Source organism: Cetorhinus maximus, chromosome 13 (assembly GCF_964194155.1).
Source record: "Cetorhinus maximus chromosome 13, sCetMax3.hap1.1, whole genome shotgun sequence".
Classification (NCBI taxonomy): Eukaryota; Metazoa; Chordata; class Chondrichthyes; order Lamniformes; family Cetorhinidae; genus Cetorhinus; species Cetorhinus maximus.
Window position 1 is genome coordinate 26,228,250 of NC_135891.1, and position 25,417 is coordinate 26,253,666.

Sequence of the window (25,417 nt, forward strand, 5' to 3'; positions counted from 1 at the left end):
ATAATTACAATCAATTTTGTACAACTAATTTTAAGTCACTCCCTCTACTTTGTGCACCTTCATGTACAACTGATTACTCAGTGTTCCAGTCTCTCCAATTCACAACAGTGAATATAATCACAGACATTCATGTTTCTTAATCCTTATTTACAGCTCATTACATTCTGTAATTCTTCATCTATTTATTTCATGCCACTTGTCTGACCCCTTGTCTAATGAAATCATGGGTTCTGATGCACCCGTCATTTACAAAGATCAATTCTCCCTACAAAATAGGTATCAGGTCCTGCCTACTTTGTTTTTAACATTGCACAGTACATACTGAGCAAAATATTCTGTTGAAATAACTGACATGAACTCAGCGCAAAGGAAATATAGAAGCATCACATTTATGCCAGGATTTAAAGTGTTCCCCTTTTCCCATCATCATTTAAGTATTAAATAGGAATTCTAAAGAGACACAGATGAGAAAGGCTTTCCTGTCCAACCTGCAGAGATTGGCTTTAGTTCTGTTGACAATAGACCAGAGAAACTTTGGCTCACCCAGTTCTTGATGTCAGGCAGGTTGTTGGAGAGAATGACAACAGCTTGTGGTTTGATGAAAAAGGCAGGAGGTAAGGCCAGGCATCACCAGTATACATGCGGCCCTATTGTTCCAGATGATATCACCAAGTGGTACCACATAATTGGTGAAGAGATAGGACCAAGGACAGACCTCTGGGGTATGCCGGTGGTGACAAAGTGGAAAACCCATTGGGAGCAATTCAGTGCCACTAATGAAACAGACTTGAGTGCAACCGAGAGAAGTCAGTGCTCCAAATGTGAATTGCTGGAGAGTGAAGTCCTCAATAGCGCTGTGGTCAACAGCATCAAAGGGGTTGAGAAATTTCATAGTCATAGTTGCACAAAATGTAACATATGACTTTAACCAGTGCAGCTAAATGCCTTATAATTTCAAACATCTGGGAATTCTAAATATTTACACTTTATTCAGAGTATAGTGCGGTAATTGGTGTTAAGTAAGCAAACTTGCAATCTTTAGGCACTTTATATAACTAAAACCAGCACCCTTAACCAAACAGCAAAATTATTCATCAGTAAAAAGATTTGTGTGTGCTATTATAGCACCAGGATAAGGAAGGTAAATGCAAAGTCTCCAGTGTCAAACTAAAAAAGCACCAATATATAAGTGCTTATCCTATGCCTGCAATGTCCCACAAATAGCAATGAGAGGAATATGAATGACCAGCTAATCTTTTTTTGGGCACAAGGAGAACTTAAGGCTTCTTCTTTGAAAAGCATCACAAAAATGTTTAACGTTTCTACAAACAGACAGATGAAACCTCAGTTTAATGTCCTATTTGAAGAACAACACTTCTGACAATAAGGTATTCCTTCAGTACTGCACTGGAGAATCAACCTAAGCCCAAGTTTTCACCACGATGGAAAGGCATTTCCTGTTTTCACAGGGGTGGGACTGGAGTCAGGCCAGGGTTCGCAAATGCGCGTTTTACGGAAGCAGCTGGCCATTTGAATCACCAGCTACCTCCTCTGATATGGGATTTTGGTATCCCAGAAGTGTGCAACCCAGCCTGTGCAGATCAGACCTAGCAAGAGCTAGCCTGAACTTGGTGGATTTGTTTAGATAGCTAGGGTATCCCATTGGAGAGGTAAGGTACCCCTTTAAATATGGTCCCAAGACACTTTTGAGAGAAGTAGGGTATCTTTTGTGATAGGTAAGGCACCCTTTGGGAGAAGTAAGGCAGCCTGTGGGATTGTTAAAAACAAATATGATTTGTGCGTAACAAGTGCATTAACTCATTAGAACTGTCAAAGCACTGTCAACCTGTCAAAGAACTGTCAAAGAACTGTCAAAGCTCTCAAAAAACTGTCAAAACTCAGTGGAACTGTCAAAGATGTCAATGAACTTAACTCGGCCAGACTTTAAACTTTTTAAAAGTCTGGAGTTCAAAGAAAAAAATCAGTGCTTGATATTTCACTCTGTCTGCTGACATAAGTCTAGGGGCTTCATTATAGGATTTGTGCTGCAATGACTGATTTCACAAACTAACATTATCACAGTGAGGTGTCTGTTAAATGAGCAGTTTGATTGACAGCTGCAAGTGGTTATAGAATAGAAATGTTTTTTTTCAATTACAGTATTTTTTGTTTAAAATTGTGGTGTCATCAATGGACACAACTTTATTTTATGTTGTGTGGCTCCTGAGGTTTGCCCATGGTGGATACTAGGTGAGTTGGCAAGGAGGGGGTAAGGGCAAAATGGTGGCAGGTGGGGGGCATGGGTTGGCATGAATTGGCATAGGGGTTATAAAGGGCCATGGAGATGTGGGGGAATAGGGTGTATGAGGGGCCACGGGGGATGGGTAGAGGAGCATGGGTTGGTATAGGGGCTACCAGGGGCCATGGGGGTGGGACATGAGATAGCATAGGTTGGCATGGATGGGGCATGGGGAGTGTGTGAGGAGGGTCAAGGGGTGAGGGCTGTTTTTTGTTTTAATCATTTTTAAAATTCAACAAAGTGCTGGAGTACAGAGGCAGGCTTTCCACCCAGCCCATCTCCGCACACGGCTGTGTCCACACTCATTCCAGAGGTGGCAGGCCCAACTTCTCATCCAGCCAGCCCGAGCAACAAAGAATTGGAACTGTGGGCCGCCATTTTTAAAGGTCAGGTTTGCAGAGCTGGGAATTCTCCCGTCTCTGTGTACCCGACCTGAGAGTGACAATCTGGGTCCTAGAATCTGAACCAACAGTGTTATTATTGTGAATTCAACAATGGCAGATATAACTAGTATATTCTTAAAAAATTCAAATGCTGGAAATCTGAAATAAAAGCAGAAAATGCTAGATGTACACAACAGGTCCATTAGCATATGTAACAATTAGCAAGCTGGGCTACAGTTCGCCCTTTGTCTATTTGAACGTGCCGCCGCTGCCAGCACATTTGAAAGTGTGAAAACGTTAAATCCAGTGGACGATTTGCCCATTGCCTATCCACCTGCCCCTCCCTCCCTCCCCACCACAATTACACCAGTAGCATTGGCGGGAGGGGGTGGGCAGCCCACAACCAGTGGTGGGTCATTGATTGCCATTTCAGGGCCTTATCCCTCTGCTATTAGGATTTAACCGGCAGCAGGGGAGGACCACACCAAGCGTTCAGCCCAGTGGGTTCCCTGCGGAGGCTGGGAGGGGGTCGTTCCTTAGCCCCATCAGGAGGCCCCCCAAGGTGTAACATCCTCTCCCTCCGGGTATACCTCCCCAACTCTCCTCGTCTTTCAGGCTCGGCCCATCACCTGCATCCCTCTTCCCTACTATCGCATCCTGCCTACACTTAGCTCTCTCCAGGGATGCAGCAACGATCCCAGGTGAAGACCCTGTGTAATATTGGCAGTGGCCACCACTCCTAATGGCCGTATCAGTAATGGAGAGCTGTCAGCCTCTGAATTGCCAGCAGCTCTCTGAAGCAGGACTTCCTATTCCTGAGGGGCAGATTCAGCAACCAATCGGCCCTCTTCTCCTAACTTTTCAGCTGTGTGGAGTGGGAGGGGGGTGGGGGAGGAGGACAGGGTCTCTGGTGCCCTGTTAAATCCAACTCCAGAAGATAGTCAAGCCTCTTTTTTAGGACTGAACAGCGTTGAGGGTAGAGAAGGAGATCACAGATAAAATAAAATTCGGCTGTGCTAGCCCGTGATGTCGAAAGACTTGTGCTTGGTTTATTCTGATGGCCCTATATCAAGGTGTTCACCTGCCTTTTAACCTTTTTCCAATCATGGCACACCTACAGTGTATTTTCAGCATTTCCTATTATTTTGAAAGCTGAAAAGAGTGGGAGCCAATAGTTGATGTGCCAAGATCATCTGAATGAGTTAAGGAAAGGCATTTAATAAAATAATGTGTATGAGTGCAGCAGTGAAAAGTTATCAAAAAGATGTGCAAACAAAATGAAAACTCAAAAACAGAATGAAGTGGAAATTTAAAGTGAGCAATGGGTAAGAAAATTGAGGTAAAAAGATGATGTGCAACATCAAAGCTCAGAACATAGAAATACAAAGAAGTTACAACACAAAGTCAAACTATTCTCGAGTAAATAGTTCTATTCTAATCCACTCTATTCCCTTGTCTCTTTAGTCCCCTTTCCTTCAGAGAAACAGAGAGCTGCAAGATTGTCCAAAAGGAAGAGATAAATATTATAATAACTGTGTATATCAGGATTGGGTGCAATGGCCAGCATGCCTGCAAGGTTTCTCGTACATTAAAATTTCACGTGCTAAGCTTCATAGCCTAAATTCCACATTGTAAAACTTACCCCACGTCCTGAAATTTGGCTTAAGCTTGCTTGTATACGGCCAAAATGGGAAAGGTCAAAATGGGCAGAGCAGGGGGTTGAAATGGCAACCCACAGCAAAGTCTGGGTTACCTTGATATAATAGGAGTTGGCACTCCCAATTCTACTTTCACCTGTTCCCCCCACCCCCAATCTTCCTTTTTTTTTCAATCCTATGAAGGGCTAACTGATTTTCTATGTTCCAGTTTTGTTAGCCTGTCACTCCAGCTTTTAGATTCTAATAAATACATTGTGTGTTTCCAGCTTTAACTGACCCATATTTTCAAGATTAAATACAAGATCAAACTGGGATTTTACATAATGTTCACCATCACAAATTAATTATTCAAAATCCTGAGTGAACACAATGAATAATAAAACAAAAAACAGTCAGTGTTGAGGGCTACCATTGAAGATCAAAACAATTAGTTAGAATCTTTGTTTTCAAAAGAAGATTTGTTTTATGGAAAGATTCCAATTTTAAAGATGTTTTTTTTTTAAATGGGGGTATAGGATTAAAGCTCATGACTAATTTCCACTGTTCACTATTGTTTCAATGTCTGGCTTCCCCTTTAACTGTGCTTGCTAAAGCCCATTTCAATGATAGAATTTTGTATAAAAAGTACTTTGTAGGTTTGTGAGTCAGATGGTTCTGAAAAACCGTCTTGAGAAAATAACTCTTATAAAGACTGATAGCAAAAAGGCACTTTCTGCTCTACTGATTTTGTCTGGGGCTGTAAAGCAGAATAATTCATGAGTTTGGTATAAATGCCCAATACAAATCTCCTAAGGATTTCAGCTGTAAATCATTCAGTACATGTCTCAGACAGGTCATTCAATACCTCCAAGAACATTAATCAACCAAGGAAGGTCCTTAGAACAAACTACTGGGGAGTGCGTTCCTACCAGGTCATTCTGTCTCACACTAAATTTGACGTTTACAGGATATGCTTCTTATGCAAAATTCTATCATTGAAATGGGCTTTAACAAGCACAGTTAAAGGGGAAGCCAGATATTGAAACAATGTCAATAACCTCTGGAAAGAAAACTTTTGCTACCAGGCTGTCACAATAATAATCTGCCAAATTACTCAAACTTTTAATCTAGTGTGATGTTTACACCCTAAAAGACTTTTTGGAGATGCTATGGGCTACAAATTGGGATCAGGAACTTGGCCCGTTCAAGCTAGAAAATGCAGTTTGCCAGAGGCATGCAGAGCAGGTGATGCAATGCTGATTTGACATCAGTGTTGTCATTTTGGAGCGTAATGTTCTGGCCAATGCCCTCTTTAACCCTGCACAGCTGAACATGCATTTAGCAGCAGGAAGGCCCCCACCTGGTGCTATTTAAAGGAGTCATCAACTTTTTACAGGTTAGTTTCTGGTTAATTTCTTCTGGCTGTTGCTACAATTCTACAACATTTGTGGTGCTTTCCATAGCTGTTTCAAGTTTCAAAATTGAACAAGGAGTTTTGTGGCAAGTGCAGAAGGAATCGTTGCTGACTTCGAGGCTTCTGCATAAATTTGTTCCCAAACATGGGTGCACTAGTAGGCCTTACTCTTTGAATACAGCATGACTGGGAGAGTGAACAGAGGCCATGCAGAATAGGACAAGCTGCTAGAAGAGGGAAGAGAAGGAGGGGGAGGGAAGGAGGAGAAGGGGAGAGTTAAGCTCTCAGTAGGCGATCATGATTGCCCAGAGTATTCAGGGAGTGATTTTCCTAACAGAAACTCAGGGAGGAATAGTGTGTGAGATGCCTGCGCTCCACAACTGCAATCGCAGCAACAGCAACATGTTTTTATATAGCGTCACGAATGCAATAAAACGTCCCAAGGTGTTTCACAGGAGTGTTATAAAGCAAAATTTGACACTGAGCCACATATGGAGATATTAGTACAGATCATCAAAAGCTTGGTCAAAGAAGTAGGGTTTTAGGGAGCATCTTAAAGGAGGAAAAGAGATTTCCTCATTCTGAACCAGAGAGCTTTAGGGAGGAAATTCCAGAGCTTGGGCTCTTGACAGCTGAAAGCATGGTCACCAATGGTTTATTCCAATAATGACCAGCACTGTGTCCTTCACGAGGATTAAAGCACGCAGGCACACATCTCTCCTTCCAGCTAGTTCCTGCTGCCTTTGGTTGTGCACCATCTTCCCCTGCAAGTTTGTGGTGCAATGTGTTTGGGTGATGTGGTTGTTATGATTAAATAGCTGGTATTGTGTGCATGCTGTGAGATATAGGTAGGAGGCTTGCAATGTCAAGCGTCTGAGGGTGACGTAAAGCATATATATACTAGTCTGCCCATTACCTCCTATATAAAATTAAACATTGTAGTTGGTGTGCAAATAGGTCGGTGCCTGATGAGAAGCCATAGTATAAAAGTTGATGCTGTAGCTATCTGTACTGCTGCATGCGGCTGCTGGGATTGAAGATTCCAGGTAGTCATTGCATGAGCGTGTGACAATTGTTGCTGAAAACATCTCTTCTGAAATAAACCATCCACATAACGCTGCTATTGAATCAGAGCCAAGTTATTTATTCTTGGTCTATATAACTTGCAAATTTTATCTTCTCCTCCTTCACAGTCCCCTTCTACTTTTCTTATTCTATCTGTGATTAAAGAAAACATTCAACTTAATTGCAGCATCCCTGAACTCACAATTGCGACATGCACACTGAATGTTTAGATAACAGTGGGCAGGATTTTCCCATTGGCGAGCGGGGGGCGGGGCCCGCTCGCCGACACATAAAATGGCATGCGGTGATGTTGGGCAGAATTCCCGACGTCTCCGCACCCCATTTAAATTTTCAGGAAGGCACGGGCGCAGCAAAATCAGCTGTGCGCCCGCCGACCTGTTAACAGCTAATTGAGGCCATTGACAGGATCATTTAACTAATTAATGGACCTGCCCGTCCAACCTTAAGATTGACGGGCAGGCCAGGAGCCCAGGCGGGAATTAGAAAAAGCATGAAACCTCATCCACGGGCGGGATGAGGTTTCATGTAGGTTTTAAAAAATTTAGTTAAAGTTTTTTAAAAAGTTATGGACATGTCCCAACTCATGTGACAGTGTCACATGAGGGGAAATGTCAGGGAATTTTTTTTTCTATTTTTAATATTTTTTACTGTAGAGCCGATCTCCCTGAGGCAGCACTTAGCCTCAGGGAGGTGAGTGCGCTCTTTCGTGCGCATGCGTGAAAGAGCACACTCTCAGGTTTAGGGATTCCCCCGCCCCGCCCGCACAGGGAGCGCATAGCGCTTTCGTGCAGACATCACGCTGGGCGGGCCTTAATTGGCCCGCCCACGTAACATGGTGCCACGCCCCCAAACGGGGGCGCCGATCGGAGGCGCGCATTTCAACTTTGCCCCCACCGGTGGGGAAAATCCTGCCCAATGTTTAACCTGAATTCATTTATAGCTAAAAACTGCACAAGACACTTTTTTTTAAGGTCATTTGTGCAGAAAAAAATCCACTCTTGCTTATTTTGGTCAGATTCACCCTAGTAAATCATCTTAATCTGGTGATTGGCAATGTGAAATATTCATGGGACTCTTGCATAGAAAATGAGCAACAGTGGTAATTTACTGCAAGCAGAACTACATGTGTAGTCCCATTACTGTACGCAGGGCAATTCAAGCACTACTGTGCCCTGTCCATTATTATTTATCTACTGTACTGTTCAAGAATACCAGCAAAACATGTTTTATGCATGTGTGAATGCTGAAACTAACCGCACATTTTATTATTGCACATTTGCTCAACGCAAACTGGAGGAACAGCACCTCATCTTCCGACTAGGCACTTTACAGCCTTCCAGACTGAATATTGAGTTCAACAACTTTAGATCATGAACTCTCTCCTCCTTCCCCACCCCCTCTCCGATCCCCCTTTTTTCCAATAATTTATATAGATTTTTCTTTTCCCACCTGTTTCCATTATTTTTAAATGTATTTCCATCCATTGTTTTATCTCTACCTTTTAGCCTATTTCGATCCCTTCACCCCACCCCACCCCCACTCGGGCTATCTGTACCTTGCTCGTCCTGCTTTCTACCCTTAATGTCACCATTAGCACATTTCTTAGATAATATCACCACCTTCAACACCTCTTTGTCCTTTTGTCTATCTCCACCTATCACTGGCCCTCTATCCAGCTCTACTTGTCCCATCCCCCTTAAACCAGCTTATATTTCACCTCTTTTCTATTTTTCCTTAGTTCTGTTGAAGAGTCATACTGACTCGAAACGTTAACTGTGTTCCTCTCTGCAGATGCTGTCAGACATGCTGAGTTTTTCCAGGTATTTTTATTTTTGTTTTGCACACTTTATTAGTTGTCGAATATCATTTTTTAAAAAAATCTAAACATTTGTAGTATGGATTTCCTACTAAATTATGTTTTCATTTGTTGAACAAAGTAACACGGTAAATGACAAATTCCAATGTAAAACAGTGAACCATTGAACTATATTAGTATCCTGCACAAAAAAAACACATGGCCCATCAGGCCTGTGCTGGCTCTTGGCCACAGCAATCTAAGACTATCACAGAATGCAGAAGAGGCCCTTCGGCCCATCGAGTCTGCACCGACACGTGAGAAACACCTGACCTATCTACCTAATCCCATTTACCAGCACTTGGTCCATAGCCTTGAATGTTATGACGTGCCAAATGCTCATCCAGGTACTTTTTAAAGGATGTGAGGCAACCCGCCTCCACCACCCTCCCAGGCAGCACATTCCAGACCGTCACCACCCTCTGGGTAAAAAAGTTTTTCCTCACATCCCCCCTAAACCTCCTGCCCCTCACCTTGAACTTATGTCCCCCTCATGACTGACTCTTCAACTAAGGGGAACAGCTGCTCCCTATCCACACTGTCCATGCACCTCATAATCTTGTACACCTCGATCAGGTCACCCCTCAGTCTTCTCTGCTCCAACGAAAACAACCCAAGTCTATCCAACCGCTCTTCACAACTTATATGTTTCATCCCAGACAACATCCTGGTGAATCTCCTCTGCACCCCCTCCAGTGCAATCACATCCTTAATGCCACTACAAACAAAAACAGAAAATGCTGGAAAAACTCAGCAGATCAAACAGCACCTGTGGAGGGAAAAAACAGTTAACGTTTCGAGTCCGTATGATTCTTCTTGAGAGCCACTACTAATGCCACTACCCCGCTCTTCTCCTCCTCCACCATCACCCACCACCCCAGCAACTTCATCTGTTTCAGAGCCTTTACATCATTTTCCTTTAAAAGATACAATGGTCTTCAACCCAACTAATCTCTGTGGCAAAACATGCCACGCTCTAACATTTCTGTGAAATTAAATGTTTCCTAATCTCTCTCCTCCTCTTAATGATAATTTCAAATTCTTGGTCCTTCATCACAGATTCTGCAGCCAAAGGAAATAATCCTTCAATGCTCAATCAACTGAAATTTTCATAATTTAAAAGAAGTGCTTTCTCTGCTCCAGTGCATCAGTTCCAGTATTATCAGTCCCTCCACATAGCTGAAGTTTCCAATCTCTGGTATTATCCTGGTCAATGGCCACCATACACTCACTATGATTTTAATCTCTTCACATTTTCCACACTGTATAGCTCTGGTATAATCATTGCTAAATCTCTTCAGTCCTGTATAATTTGCCCCTATGTAAAAGGCTCAACATTCTATTGGCCTTTTTATGGTTTTATTTACCTTCATTTGCACTTTCAAGGATGTATTTGAGTCTCAATGTCTCCACGTTTAGCCACACCCTGCAGTGTTTTTCCATTGAGTATATACTTCCATTCCATTCTTATTTGCCCAAAATGCATTATCTCACACTCTACCTGTTCACTAACCTGTCAATGTCCTTCTGAAGTCTGTCTTGATTTTCATCAAAATCCCTACTTTTTTGTGTCATTTGCATCTCAATATCACATACATTATACCCAAGTCCAAATCGGCTATCGAGAATAAAAGTAGACCAAGCACTTTGGGTGCACTACATTTAACCGTTCTCCAATCCAAGCAACACCCATTAACACTAACCTTATGTTTCCTGTCTATCAGCCAACTTCCTATCAAGGAGGGAGGAAAGGGTAAACTGGTTACTACAGAGCCGTTAGTCGAACATTGTTTAAGGGCAAAAAAATAAATTCTGTAATCCAAAATTGCATTCTGCTTATGTAGAAAGATACACAACAAGCCTCCTCTGAAAATCCAAATATGTTATAAACTCTCACATTCCCTTCAACTGCTTTAAGCAGATATTCTTCAAAAAACAATTATATTAGTCAAAGATGACTTGCATTCAACAAATCAGTTCTGACTGTTTTAGATTATCCCATATGTTTCTAAATGCTTATCATATTCATCTCAAATTATGGATCTAAGAGTTTGCTCTGAATTTACATTAGATTAACTAAATAAATATTTACTCAAATTATCCTTTTCTCTCTGATAAAAGCAAAAAACTGTGGATGCTGGAAATCCAAAACAAAAATAAAAATACCTGGAAAAACTCAGCAGGTCTGACAGCATCTGCGGAGAGCAACACAGTTAACGTTTCGAGTCCGTATGACTCTTCAACAGTTCTGAGTCCTGCTGAGTCCAAATCAGGTGATGAGCCTCTGGACTCAGCCCTAAGCAACCTCTTGGAGATGCAGAGACAGGCAGGAGCATATCTGGCAGATTTCACAGAGGCCACCCACAGACTGGACCGAAGGTTGGAGCAGTACATCACATTCTGTTTGCTGCTGTGACTTGACATTCCATGGGAAGGGTGGCAGCCACCTTTGAGACCCGGGGGGAGACGATGGTGTAGTGATATTGTTGTTGGACTAGTAATCCTGAGATCCAGGGTAATGCTCTGGGGACCTGGATTGGAATCCCGCCAGGGCAGATGTTGGATTGTGAATTCAATAAAAATCTGGAATCAAAAGTCCAATGATGACCATGAAATCATTGTCGATTGTTGTAAAAACCCATCTGGTTCACTAATGTCCTTTAGGGAAGGAAATCTGCTGTCCTGACCTGGTCTGGCCTATATGACTCCAGACCCACAGCAATGTGGTTGACTCTTAAATGCCCTCTGAAATAGCCTAGCAAGCCACTCAGTTGTGTCAAACCGCTACAAAGTCACAAAAAAGGAATGAAACCGGACAGACCACCTGGCATCAACCTAGGCACTGGAAACGACAATGGTAAACTCAGCCCTTTCGACCCTGCAAAGTCCTCCTTACCAACATCTGGGGGCAAGAGAGAGGCCAAAGTGAACACAGGCCCCTTAGAGAATGGGACTAGGGAAATAATAATGGGGAACCAGGAAATGGCAGAGGAGTTGAATAAATACTTTTCTTCAGTCTTCATGGTAGAAGATATTAATAGCATTCCAAAAATACTAAATAATCAAAGGGCAAAAGGAGAGAGGAAATAAATACAATAACTATCACTAGAGAAGAAGTACTAGGGAAACTAATGGAGCTCCAGGCCGATAAGTCCCCTAGACCTGATGGGTTGCAGCCTAGGATATTAAAGGAAGTAGCTACAGAGATAGTGGATGCATTACTAACCTTCCAAGAATCCTTAGATTCTGGAAAAGTCCCAGAGGATTGGAGAACAGCCAAGGTAACACCCTTTTTTAAAAAGGGAGGGAGAGAAAAAACAGGTAACTATAGGTCGGTTAGCTTAACATCTGTCATTGGGAAAATGTTGGAGTCTACTATAAAACGATGTAATAGCAGAGCATTTAGAAATACCTAATCTAATCAAGCAAAGTCAGCATGGCTTCATGAAGGGGAAATCATGCCTAACAAATTTATTATAATTCTTTGAGGTGGTAACAAGCAGGATAGATGAAGGGAAACAAGTAGACATAATATATTTGGATTTCCAAAACGAGTTCAATAAGGTACCGCACGTAAGACTACTTAATAAAATAAGACCCCGTGGTGTTGGGGGTAGTATATTAGCATGGATAGAGGATTGGTTAACTAATAGAAGACAGAGAGAGTTGAGATAAGGGGGCATTTTTGGGATGGCTACCTGTAATTAGTGGAGTGCCAGGGCCTCAATTGTTTACAATGCATATTAATGACTAGATGAGGGAAATGAATGTACTATCGCCAAGTTTGCAGATGACACAAGAATAGGAAGGAAGGCAAGCGGTGAGGATGACACAAGGAGTCTACAGAGGGATGTAGACAGGTTAAGAGAGTGGGCAATGGAATATTATGTGGGAAAATGTGAGGTTATGCAATTTGGCAGAAAGAATAGAGGAGCTGAATCGTATTTAAATGGAGAAAGACTGCAGAAGGCTGCAGCACAGAGGGATTTGGGAGTCCTTGTGCATGAATCCCAAAAAGCTAACATACAAGTTCAACAGGTAATGGGGAAGACAAATGGAATGTTGGCCTTTATTTCAAAGGGAATGGAGTATAAAAATAGGGAAGTCTTGCCAAAACTGTACAAGGCACTAGCTAGACCACACCTGGAACACTGAACAATTTTGGTCCTCTTATCTAAGGAAAGATATGCTGGCATTGGAGACAGTCCAGAAATGGTTCATGAGGCTGATCCCAGGTGTGGAGGGATTTCCTTATGAGGAAAGATTGAGTAGGTTGGGCCTGTACTCATTGGAAATTTAAAAGAATGAGAGGTGACCTTATTGAAACATATAAGATTCTTAGTGGGCTTGACAGGGTAGATGATGAGAGGTTGTTTCCCCTTGTGGGAGAGTCTAGGACCAAAGGGCATAATCTCAGAGTAAGGGGGTGCCCAGTTAAAACAGAGATGAGGAGGAATTTCTTCTCTCAGAGGGTAGTCAATCTGTGAAATTCTTTACCGCAGAAGGCTGTAGAGGCTAGGTCGTTAAGTAAATTTAAGGCTGAGGTAAACAGATTTTTAATCACTAAGGGAATCAAGGGTTATGGGAAAAAGGCAGGAAAGTGGAGTTGAGGATTATATGATCAGCCATGATCTCATTGAATAGCGGAGCAGACTCGATGGGCCAAATGGCCTTCTTCTGCTCCTATGTCATATGGTCTTATGGCTAGTGCCAAAATTGGGAGAACTGGCTCACAGGGCGCAAAATGTAGTCTGGGCAGGGGACTTCAATGTCCAACACCAAGAGTGGTTCGATAGCACCACGACTGACCGAGCTGGCCGAGTCCTAAATCACGTAGCTGCTAGACTGGGTCTGCGGCAGATGTTGAGGGAGCCAACAAGAGGGAAAAACGTGATTCACCGCATCCTCACCTGCCTGCCACAGATGCATTTGTCCATGACAGTATCGGTATGAGTGACCACTACACAGTCGTTGTGGAGACAAAGTCCTGCCTTCACATTGAGGAAGCCCTCCGTCGTGTTGTGTGGCACTACCACCGTGCTAAATGGGATAGATTTCAAACAGATCTAGTAACTCAAGACTGGGCATCCATGAGGTGCTGTTGACCACCAGCAGCAGCAGAATTGTACTCGAACACAATCTGCAACCTCATGGCCCGGCATATACCCCACTCTACCATTACCATCAAGCCAGGGGATCTACCCTGGTTCAAAAAAAAGAGTGCAGAAGGGCATGCCAGGAGCAGCACCAGGCATACCTAAAAATGAGGGTGTCAACCATGTGAAGCTATAACACAGAACTACATGCATGCCAAACAGCATAATCAGCAAGAGATAGACAGAGCTAAGCGATCCCACAACCAGTGGGTCTAAACTCTACAGTCCTGCCACATCCAGCCGGGAATTGGAGTGGACAATTAAACAACTTACTGGAGGAGGTGGCTCCACAAGTATCCCCATGCTCAACGGGGCATTTTCAGGTGTGAAAAACTGTTGTTGGGTACTGTAATCCTAACAATCCAAACCTATAGGCTACCATAACTGTCTGGAGGAAGATATTGTGGGCACGTTCAATGCTGAATGTCCTTCCTTGGTGAATTGTCATTTTCAGTGACCATGCAGCCGCTCCCTGTTGAACCATTCATCTGGGGTAAGCCTGAAAGAGTGATCTGTCTGGTCAGCCTCCCCCCCTTTAAGACCAGGTGACCGGAGTGCATTCTTGGCTAAATATGAGCTCCAGTCACTTATAAGCAACAATGCAATGCACACAGCCTTGGTGAGGGTATGGGTGAAATTACTATTTCATTTAAAGTTGCCTAAGGTCATGGGAGAAGGGAGTGCTGTTCGGGTTCTACAGCAGCCATGTATCACCAGAGCTATGCATTTAACCATGGTTTAGCACATTCCAATGATCAACCCAACATCAGGGCAGACGGTGAGTACTGATCTTTCCCTAATCTCTAAGAAAACATGGAACTTTCCAGAGAAATTATCTGTGAGCAGATAGATGCTGGGGCCTTCCAGGCAGCAAAGATGAGAAAAACAAACAATTATGTGAATATATCAGCACATTACTACTCCTGCAAACTTGTAGTTGTCAGATTCTCACGGGCACGTCTGCCACGTCGTACCCCTGCTATGGCCTCTTCATGTGGCTTGTCAACATCCTAGCCCTCATCAGATCCATCCCCTTTAAAGTCCTCCTTGTCGGAGATTTCTTGCTCCTCCATGTATCCCTCAGGCAAGATATCCCTCGCCTTTGCAGCGCTAGGTTGTGCAGGGTGTAGCAGACAACTGTGATCCAGGACACACACTGTGGCAAGTATTGGGAAGCCCCACCTGAGCCATCCAAACATCTGAACCTCATCTTCAGGGGCCTATTGTCTGCTCTATCAAGGATCTGGTGGCGGCATGTGCAGCATTGTATCTCTCTTCAGCAGCATTGTGTGGATGGCAAGCTGGCATCATTGACCACATCTTCTGGATATCTCCCTTGTCCCCGAAGAGCTAGCCCTTTAAGCACCTAGGTCCCTCAAAAATCTGTGACACCTGCAAGTGAGTCAAAATGTAGGAGTTTTGAGATCTCCTTGGGTACCGAGCACAAACATACCAGATTTGCCTTCTGTGATCACAAATTAGCTGGACATTCAGAGAGTGAAAACCTTTTTCGATTGATGAATCTCACAGACTCCTGCCAGGGAGCTCTCAAGACCACATGTGTGCAGTCGATGGTGCCCTGGACTTGTGGGAAAACAGATATTGCTGTGAATCCCACAGATCTGGCAGTCTGGCTTTCAGCATTCACGCAGAACTGAGCATACTGGTGAGCAGAGCATCTCTGTGACCTCCTGTATGCATCTGTGGGTCGACGATTGGGAGATGCCACAAAGGGCCTCAGGTGGAGCCCTAGAAGGAACTGCTGGCAAAAAAGTTCAGCGTGGCAGTAGCCTTCAATGCCAACGGTATGGGATGCCCTCCAACCTCTTGCAGCCGCAGTCCTTCATGGAGAAGCTGGCAAACGTGAGCTACCACATGCCTGGACAAGTGAAGCGCCTACGGCATTGCCATTCATTCATTTCCATATATGAGCAGCGCCAGTGATATACCTGTGGTCGGGCCACTGATCTTCATTGCATTTGCCCCTCTTCAGGAACATTTTGGTCTTCTTGGGACCCCGCTCCCTCTTGCCGCTCAGACCATTGCTCCTCCTGGCCCTGTATCAATCAATGACAGCCCCTTCTCCTCCTCAGTCATATTAGAGCAATAATCAAGGCTTCTCGCAGGAATACGCCGCATTAGTCATGGAGCATTGCTCCGCCAATGGACATTTGAACCTCAAACAGTACTCAGCTGAGTGTGGTTCTCCATGGCTTGAGCAATTAATTAATAGGGTACCCCTTCACTCGGCCCAAAAGAGGAGTCATTAACTCCTCCCACCTATTTTTAGGCCCCTCCCATATCGTTATTTTCCAGATAGTTTTTGAACTACGTCATAAGTGTGGAAAATGAAAGACGGTTCATCTTCAGTGTGTAAGTACTTCCAGCACATTCGAACCTCCCTGTCACCCGCCAAGTTCCTCCTATCCTCCTCCACAGTCACCGCCTCCTAATTCCTCTCTTGTGACCATCCAACCTCCCACCATTTCCCTTGACCTCATTATTATTTATGTTGACATTCCTGTTCTCCACCCCTCTCCCCCCCAACCCCACCGAGTTCCCTTCAGTGTTGACATCCCCACACCCCTCGTTAATCTGACCCCTCCCATCCTCAACGCCAGCTGCATTCTTACTGTTAGAGATTCCCTCTACCCACCCACCATGAGACCACCCACTATCCCCACCCCCATGAGACTGGAACTTCCACCGTACCGGATACAACAGCCTCCCCTGAATGAGACTGTGTCCTTTGCATCCCAGTACCACCCTTCCAACCCACAAGACCAAATGCAATAAATGACGGACCATGCCCTTTACACAATTCGCTGCAAGGCTGTCACTGCCCCGAGAGGCCTTCCTCTGCCCAAGACTGAGACCAAGACATGCATGTCATGCTGAGCTCTCTCACATGCCAGGACAGTCTGGCCTCATTCCCCAAACAATGTCTTAGACATATCCCGCAGACAGTCTTTCACCTTTCCCCTCTGGTCCTTCCACCTCACACGCCCTCCCCCCATCCTACCACCATCTCACCCTTGCCCTCTGGTTCTCCCCCCTGCCCCCACCCCCTCTCACCCCCCAAGTCCTGCCTCCGTCTCACCCTCCCTGCTGGTCGTGCCTTACATACCCAGTCTTGGTGCAGCTTGAGCTACCAGCACCCGATATGGAAGAGTGAAGAGTCAACAGGAAGACAAAAGCAGCGTCTGTTGACCTCAAAGTCACGGATGAAGTGAAGCTCACTAGGTGTGCGCCACTTAAATACAGTCGTCAAACTGAATGTTCTAATTACCCACTGGTGGGAACTCAATTTGAAAGGGGCACATGATACCAGAGAGTTAGCCTTTTAATGAGCATTCATGACATGCTAATGCCTGCAAATGGGGTTGCTCGTCAGGAAGCTCAAGCTGCCTTTAACCCGCCTTGAAAGTCAGGAGAACAAAATTCCAACATTTTTTTTGTGTCGGGAAACTGATTTTTTGACTCATACCAAATTAAGCTCGCCACAATTCCCACTGCTGGTGGGAGTAGAAGATTCCACCCATTGAAGCAGTCTGCATTTCCTTTCTTGATGTCAAAATAAATTCAAGCTTTGGAAATTCCATTTACCTTTTACAAGCAAATGACAGGTGGGCCTCCCTCAGCCATGATTTTTCAGTCCTAGGCCAGTAGGAAGAGGAGGAGAAACAACAATAACTTGCGTTTATATAGCACCTATAACATACTAAAAGACCCCAAGGAGCTTCACAGGAGAATTATAAAACAAAATCTCACACCATGTTTCAAAGGATGCTAAAGGTGGTTTCAGGGCAGGTGGCCAGTTTCCTGATGCAAGATGTCATGAAGGAGAAGGTGATGTCAGTGAGGGGTGGGCAGGGCATTCATTAGCATTGGGGCAGGGGCAAAGGGCATGATAGATGAGATGGCCCTCACAGTGCTGGCAGCAGAAGGAATGCCAATGCTGCAGCAGCAAATTGCAGAGGAGCACTGGAGAAGGAGGAAATGCCCTGTCGCAACCCTCTGCTGTGACTCTGCCTCTTTAATCTTGACGCACCTGCAACCTCAGCAATGGCCCTTTAAAGCGGGCCTGGTCCCAAACTGTTCCCACGTCTGCCACTGCTAATTGGGCAGGAACACAACTCTTGTCCAGTTAAAACATATGCATCCGCATTTACATCAGATGTACATTTTGCCATCAGAGTGGGATAGGGACCCACAAGTCTTCGTGACGACGAGGTTCTGACCCGCCTTCTGAAATTTCATCCAGGGCCACATAAGGAGACAATAGGACAGATGCCAAGCAAAGGCTTGGTCAAAGAGATAGGTTTTACAGAGCATCTTAAAAGAGAAGGGAGGTGGAAAGGCACCTTCGGGCCCAGGCAGATAAAGACACAGCCACCAATGATGGAATGATTACAATGAGGGAGGTGCACAAAGTCAGAATGGGATGAGTACAAATGTCTCGAAGGGTTGTGGGGCTGCAGGAGGTGACAGAGATAAGAACAGTGAGACTATGACAAGATTTAGAAACAAGGATGGGAATTTTAAAACTGAGGTGTTGACAGATCATTAGCTATTGTAGATCAGCAAGCACTAGGATGATAGATGATTGGGACTACCTTGAAATTAGGACAGAGGCAGAGAGTTTTGGATAAGCTAAGTTTATGGAGGGTGAAAGACAGGAGGCTGGTCAGGAGAGCACTAGAATAGTCAAGGCCAGAGGTATCAAGAGACAGCTAGTGCAGCTAATGGGGTAAATGCACCAGGATTACAGGTAGGTTCCATCAGTGAGATTCCAAACAGAAATCAGTGCAGGCAATTAGCCCGCATCTCCAAAGAATAGAATTTTTTAAAAAAAAACCTCAAATTGATCTTTTTTCTTTAGGGGGCTGACTGGAACAATGCCAGAATACAAGATGGGGGTTGGGGGATAGATGCTGGATGGTCAATAGTGTTTTAATTGTGGTGGTGTGCATTAACTGAGGATTCACTTGTGCTCCTATAAATAGGAACAGATTGAAACTGATGGTTGTGGGGTTGGAACTGCACATTCGTATTGTGTATCTCTGAAATGAAAACTTACACAAAAGCGTCTAAAGGTTAGGCTCCAGTTCTATTCTTCACTACCTGACATCTGTGAATAAATTTATTGATGAATTTTACTCTTTACAGCTACATTTCCCCCTCCAAAAAACTCAGCAGTATTTAGAAACTGGAACATTGGATAGACAGCTTTTCCTCATAGGTTATCGAACTATTAAATACATTTGGTTACTTAACTAAAAGTCTATAATGCACTCAGAACAGACAGTCTATAGATCATTTGATACTTAAATGGGTGAATACATTTAAGCAAGTTAACCGCTGAATCCTTATTTTTGCACCCTAAGGATACATATTTTAGCCTACTGAAAAATGAAACCTTTGCAGTTGAAAATCTGTCATTCATGTAGCATACCAAAGAAATGTAATATTTTGATGGTGTAATAGTGGAAGAGATTCTAGTCAAATCAATAGCCATGTCCCGAAGCTGAAAGTTCTATACCCTCACACACTTTCTTCTTTATGAAGAGAATGAATTAATAGCCCGTGCACCCCATATTTTTAGCAAGAGAATTACAAGTGGGTGTAAATGTGCCATTTCTAAATACATTTTTGTGGTTTTTACATACATATATTTTTCCAATCCACTTGTGTTGGCAGAACTGAGTCCATCAGAGCTTACCTTTTATACCTTTACTGTGGCTACTAAAGTAGCAAAATAATAAATAATGACAAAGTGTTCAAATATACAGCGTGGAAGACTTATTTTAACTCAGGGTGTGAATGGGACATGCAAGGACTGGGCAGGTGGAAAGTGCTCATTATGCCACTGGGCTGATTGAGCTGGGGCACAAATGACACTATCAGACCCCAACTTTTAAATATTAATGATGTCTCTGCCTATCAATGGTGGAATGCCAAAAACCGAGTAGTTAAAATAGCAACAGTGCAACAGGTTGAGTAAGTGTCCGAACATCATTTTAATCATCTAGCTGCCCAGTCCTGCCAGGCAGTCAGGGTCAAAATTGTGCCGTTAGTGTTGAACACCGTAGAAAAATTACCTCATTCCCAACTCCAACTTGATTCTGATTAAACTCAATTCCTCATGTTAGGATAACCCTGCACCAACTCATACTGTGAGCCTGGCTCCAACTTGTTTTCAATGGTTAGCCCAACCGTTACTGTCAACCCAATGTTAATTAGATGGTACCAATACACTTCCCAGAAATCATAAGAGATCTTTGGCTTGCGTAGTTCTTGCTGCATGGCCCACAAAGTTATCTATCCCCAGGGAATCAAAGTGGGTGCTACATCAACAAATCTTGCATCCTCTATTTTTAATGTCAATCAATAACATTATCAGTAATTATCATGTCCTCAAGATGTTACAAAACACTTTGAGTGAATTATTTATTAAAATGGAGTCATTGATGTAACATTTTCAAATTATAACCAATTGGTGCAAGCAAGATCCCGCCAACAACAAATAAGTGAAGCATCAATGATCTGTTTTTGTTAGTGTTGACCAAGGGAGGTATGTCTACCAGGGTATCAGGAGAACTTGCTGCTCTTCTAAGAATAGTGCCATTGGATCTTATACACACATCTGGTTTGACATCTATCTAAAAAATAGATGCATCAATAATCTGGGATAGGAAACATGTGTCATAGATACAAATGACTGAGCTCAAAGGCTAATGTTGTTCAATAGCAACCTTGTGGTTGGGTACCCAAAGAAGTCTAGTAAAGGTTGAAAATTATTTTATTATTTATTTACCATGATGCAATTATTTATATTTTTTTGCCTCGTCTTTTTTTCCCTGTGCCAGCTTGCTTCAATGATTGCACTTTGAGCTAGAAGATTATGGGTTCAAGCACTGCTTCAACACTTGAGCAAATAATATAGGGTGATACTTCAATGTAGTGCACCAGTTGCTGACTTCTAGGTATGCAAGGTATCCCCCTGAAGTAGGCACTGGGCTCCTTGCGTATGCAGATCAAGATCCTAATACTAGGTGTAGAATGCCAACCAAAATAGTCTGCAAATAGGTTGATCTTGCGCTGTATATGCTCTGCTCATTTGTTCAGAATCTTGAGTAGGACTGTGGGAGGCTGTTCAAAAAAAGGCCAGAAAATGTTTTAATAGTTCATCTGGCTCCACAAAACTACTGCTGACAACTATCAGTCTAAGCTCGCCTCCACCCCGCCACCCCCCCCCCACTCCCCCCACACCCCCCCAAACCTCTGCCTACTCGCCCACCCCCTCAGCAAGTTCAATGCTGAAACCAGCTCAAATGCCTAAAGCTGCATCAGGATACCTGACCAGCCAACACAATTCAGTGTTTCAGTCAATGAGGCCTCATGCTGAATTTAGCTTGGTCCTCTCACTAACGTCTTTAGGCAGACCACCATCTTCAAATGAAACATTAAACAAAGGTCCTGTCTGTCATTCTAGGTAGACAGAAAAGATCCCATAGGATGATTTTAAAAATTAGCTGGGGAAATTTTCTAATGTTCTGGCAGGCAAACATCACCACTCTTCAAAGGACACCAGCAAAACATTTTTGATTAATTGGTAATCATTTCATTGTCTGTGTGAAATTGTTTGCTGCATTTCCTACACAATTATAATTCATTGGATCAAAGTGCTCTGAGACCTCCTGAGAATGTAAAAACTAAATGTAAGTGCTTTTTTACCTCAAAGATTTCTTTATACGATTTCACTATAAACCTATTTGGTAGAATCTTTTACAGAATCAGGACACAGAGGAGAATTATGAAATGTAACTATGAAATCTAAGGGAACAGAAATGTGTTTGCAGCATGTGAAGTGGGCACATTAGTACTGCAAAGGTATGGCATTTTTTAGTTCTCAGGTGCAGGATGCGCCCTTTTAATGACATTATCAACAGACAAAATTAATAGCCAATGTCTTAGCACCTTGTCATGCAGCGCAAATAGTTTCAATCCTGTAATTTTGCATCTCCACTATATTTCTGTCTTTAATTGTGTTAATATTTCTCCAGCTCTCTGTGGAACTTGGTTCATTTTCAAACTCAGTCCCCAATTCAGTATCCAGTTTTATACTTGGTTTACGTTGTATGTATTCCATACTCTTCACCTTGCTCAACTTCTCCCTTCTCGTTCCCCCTTGACCTCTTACTCACTACACAATCAAAAATAAAGGTAAACACAAAGAGGAAGTACGGAACAAATTGCACATCCAAAGAAAATACAGACAGAACATACTTTGATGGTTTAGGAAAGAAAGATATCTAAAATAAATTGCAAAGGGAGACACTGCACTAAGAGTGCAGGTGATGAAGACAGAGAGCCTTCTGTTTAATATGCAAATGTCCTGTCACTGCAGCTGCCTGACTCAATAATTACATTATATCAAACACGTCCTTACATGCAAGGCCACTGCTTTCAGTGAAATACATCGTCACACATTTTGGCGACTGAAACTTGTGCACATTCCACAACTTTCAAGGCTAACCTTGGCAGGTCAGAGCCTGTTAGTTATTGTATTTAACATACACATCAACTCAAATCACTATCCACCGGCATCTATGGTACTGGACGTATTCAGTTCCTGCTCCACAGCAGCAGTTCAATTCAGATCTTTGCTGAAAGGAGTATAGTTTACTAGAGACAAAATTAAAAGTAAAGTTCACCAAGCCTGTGCTCCTAGTGCACAACCTTGCTAGAAGAGAGTGCAAAGTTGGAGCATCAGAACTCGTGTTGTAAACTCCCTCTACGCTGAGAGTGTGATCTTGCTAAATTTGCTTTAAAATCACCATGCTTGGTTTTCCTTCCCCTAAAAACACTTGCAACTCTTGATTCAATTTTAATTACCCCATTCACACTAAAAGATTTTCATCATCATTACACTGAGGGATGTCTTTGCTAAAGAATGGTAAACTTTTGACTTATAGTACCTGGTGTCAATATCAATCATTCCCAAGTCAAGCACAGCAGAAAACCAGGTACAGGTAGCACAGGAAGTATTTTACCTCCGCAATCATGGTTGGATGTGCTCTCGCTAGCTCTCCAAGTGCAGCACTTTAAAGCTTTGACCTTTAAGTTGAACATTTTCAGAAAGACAAGTCACTGATAGACAGAAGATAAAATATATTGTCATTACCTGTAGCTTGCTGATGTTACCAATAGTTTCTGAGTTACAGTCATTAGATTTCATTGTCAGCCTCTCTTGTTCAGAATCTGTACTTAAACCACAAAGATTAAATTAGTTTGCACCATTTTCTAAGTACAGGATAATTATTATAACATAAATAAATTAACATGTCTACAGCTGGAATTTATTGCTGAGTAAAAACCAGGACAGCTGTTACTATCCATAGAAACAGCAAGCGATCAGTTTTCAAACATTTTGCCCACTCAAGTGCCAGCACTCAGACTGCCAGAGCTCTGAGATGGGGAATTCCTTGCTCAATGGAGGACAGGACTGCAGAACTTCCAGCCTGTGTTTTTCTCTTCTAAAGTAGAGCTGATGCCAATTAAAGGGATGGTCTTATCTATGATGTTGAATTAATCCATTCATATATCACTAAATAAATATGACCTTCCAAACCTCCACCATCTAAATGGGCAAGAGCAGTAGGTGAAAACCATCACCTCCAAGCTCCCCTCCAGGTCACACACCATCCCTTAGTTTTATATTGTCATTCACCCATGAGCACTGGGTCAAATTCCTGGAACTCCCTACACCTCACTGTTTTATTACAGTATCTTCACCGCATGCACTGCAGGAGTTCATGAAGAAGACTCACCAGCAGGTTGAGGGCATCCAAGGATAGGCAATAAGTGCCTTGCTAGCAATGCCTATATTCCCAGAAAGAATATTTTAAAAAGTAAGGAGGAAGATTCCTTTGCCATTTAGGAAAACCTACAGTCTGCCTTATCTCAACAGCAAGCTCTCTCTTAAATTACATCAAGGCTGTTGCCTCCACCGAGATATCCAGAAATTTTAATCATTATTCATGTAAAGACATTCTTGCCATGAATCATAAAGAAAGGGAGAGCTTGCATTAATACAGTGAATTTCACATCCTCAGGATGTCAAAAAGTGATTCCACATCCTCAGGGTGTCAAAAAGTGATTCAAAGCCTATGAAGTACTTGTTTGAAGCATAGCCACTTCTGTAACGTAGGCAAACATGGCAGCCAAATTGTGCACAACAAAATCCCACAAACTGTAATGGGATAAATATTCAGACAATCTGTTTTAGCGATGATGAATAAAAGACCAGGAGAATACCATTGCTTTTATTCAAATAGTGCCATGGAATCTTTATGTCCAGCTTGAGCAAATAGATGGGGCCTTGGACTAAAGTCTTAATTGAAACATGCCACCTCCAAAATGCAGCATTTTTTTCATTCTTTCATGGGATGTGGGCATCACTGGGCTAGGCCAGCATTTATTGCCCATCCCTACATTGAAGTGTCAGCTTGGATTATGTATTTAAATCTCTGGAATGGGGTTTGAATTCATGACATCCAGATCTATTGGGCTGGATTTTCAATCTGGGATAGGGAACCTGTTGCCTGGATCATTTCCAAGTCCAGAGACGTGCGCCACATCAGCGAGACTGACATGATGCTATTTTGATGTGCAAAGGCCCTAATTCGGCTGGAGACAAGTTCGACAATGGTGCCAACCCTGCCTGGGAACGGGAACTGGCTCTGGGAGGCCGTTTACAAAGGCAGACTGTAGCCATGATTGGGATTGTTGTTGCCTTGTGCAATAGAGCAGGCAGGAGAGCTGACAGTCAGCAACTTCATAGTCCATACAAGTGCCCAAATGCTCTCTTATCAGACACCCAACCCGCTCTTCTCAAATGATGGCAACTTTGTGTTGCCGTATGAGCACTTCGGTTTGGCTTTCCCTTTTGTTTAAGATTTTAAATCAGCAACAACAATAAATAGTGACTCCCTGCTGTCCTCCCGATAGCTGAGCACTAAAATGCCCCAGACCATTTGCTCTCCCCTTTGAAAATGTAATTCTGTCCCTCTCCAGCCCATTAACGAGCTCTTCAACAAGCTGAACAACCAATTAATTGGAGATGAGCAGATTACCGGCTTCCCCCATCCTCCCTGATCACCCTTTGAATATTGCAGGTCATGGAGGTGTTGGAAAGCGAGGACGCCATGTGAGAGCACTATTTTCAAAGTGCGTCCCCCACGGGTGATTGAAAATCCAGCCTGTTATATCTGATGAACACTTAAGTTGGGGCGGCAATGCAATGGCTACTTTTACTTCAGACTCTCTGGAACATCCTCTATGAACGTAAAAACCAGTACAAGAGAATGTAATTGTCCTCCCAAGGGGGCCTTTGGTGTTGAGTTATCCAATATCCATCACTTTCCCCCAATCGGGAGGAGGTGATGGCGTAGTGCTATTGTCGCTGGACTAGTAATTCAAGGACCCAGGGTAATGCTCTGGGGACCCGGGTTCAAATCCTGCCATGGCAGATGAAGGAATTTGAATTCAATAAAAATCTGGAATTAAAAGTCTAATGGTGACC

At 43.2% G+C, this 25,417-nt stretch overlaps 1 protein-coding gene across 3 annotated transcripts in view; it reads right to left on the minus strand.

Annotated features, from left to right (window-relative positions):
* Positions 1-25,417, minus strand: part of LOC144688497 (DNA (cytosine-5)-methyltransferase 3B-like) — a 338,320-nt gene that overhangs the window by 291,435 nt on the left and 21,468 nt on the right. Inside the window, exons 1-2 of one of the 3 annotated variants that reach the window (XM_078555142.1) lie at positions 23,226-23,301; positions 23,018-23,099 (exon numbers count right to left, since the gene is read on the minus strand). In XM_078555142.1, coding sequence (XP_078411268.1) covers positions 23,018-23,071 — 54 coding nt within the window. In that variant the 5' untranslated portion in view covers positions 23,072-23,099; positions 23,226-23,301. Of the gene's footprint in view, positions 1-23,017; positions 23,100-23,225; positions 23,302-25,417 lie in introns of those variants that run through there. The other 2 variants (XM_078555140.1, XM_078555141.1) reach the window with 2 other exon arrangements.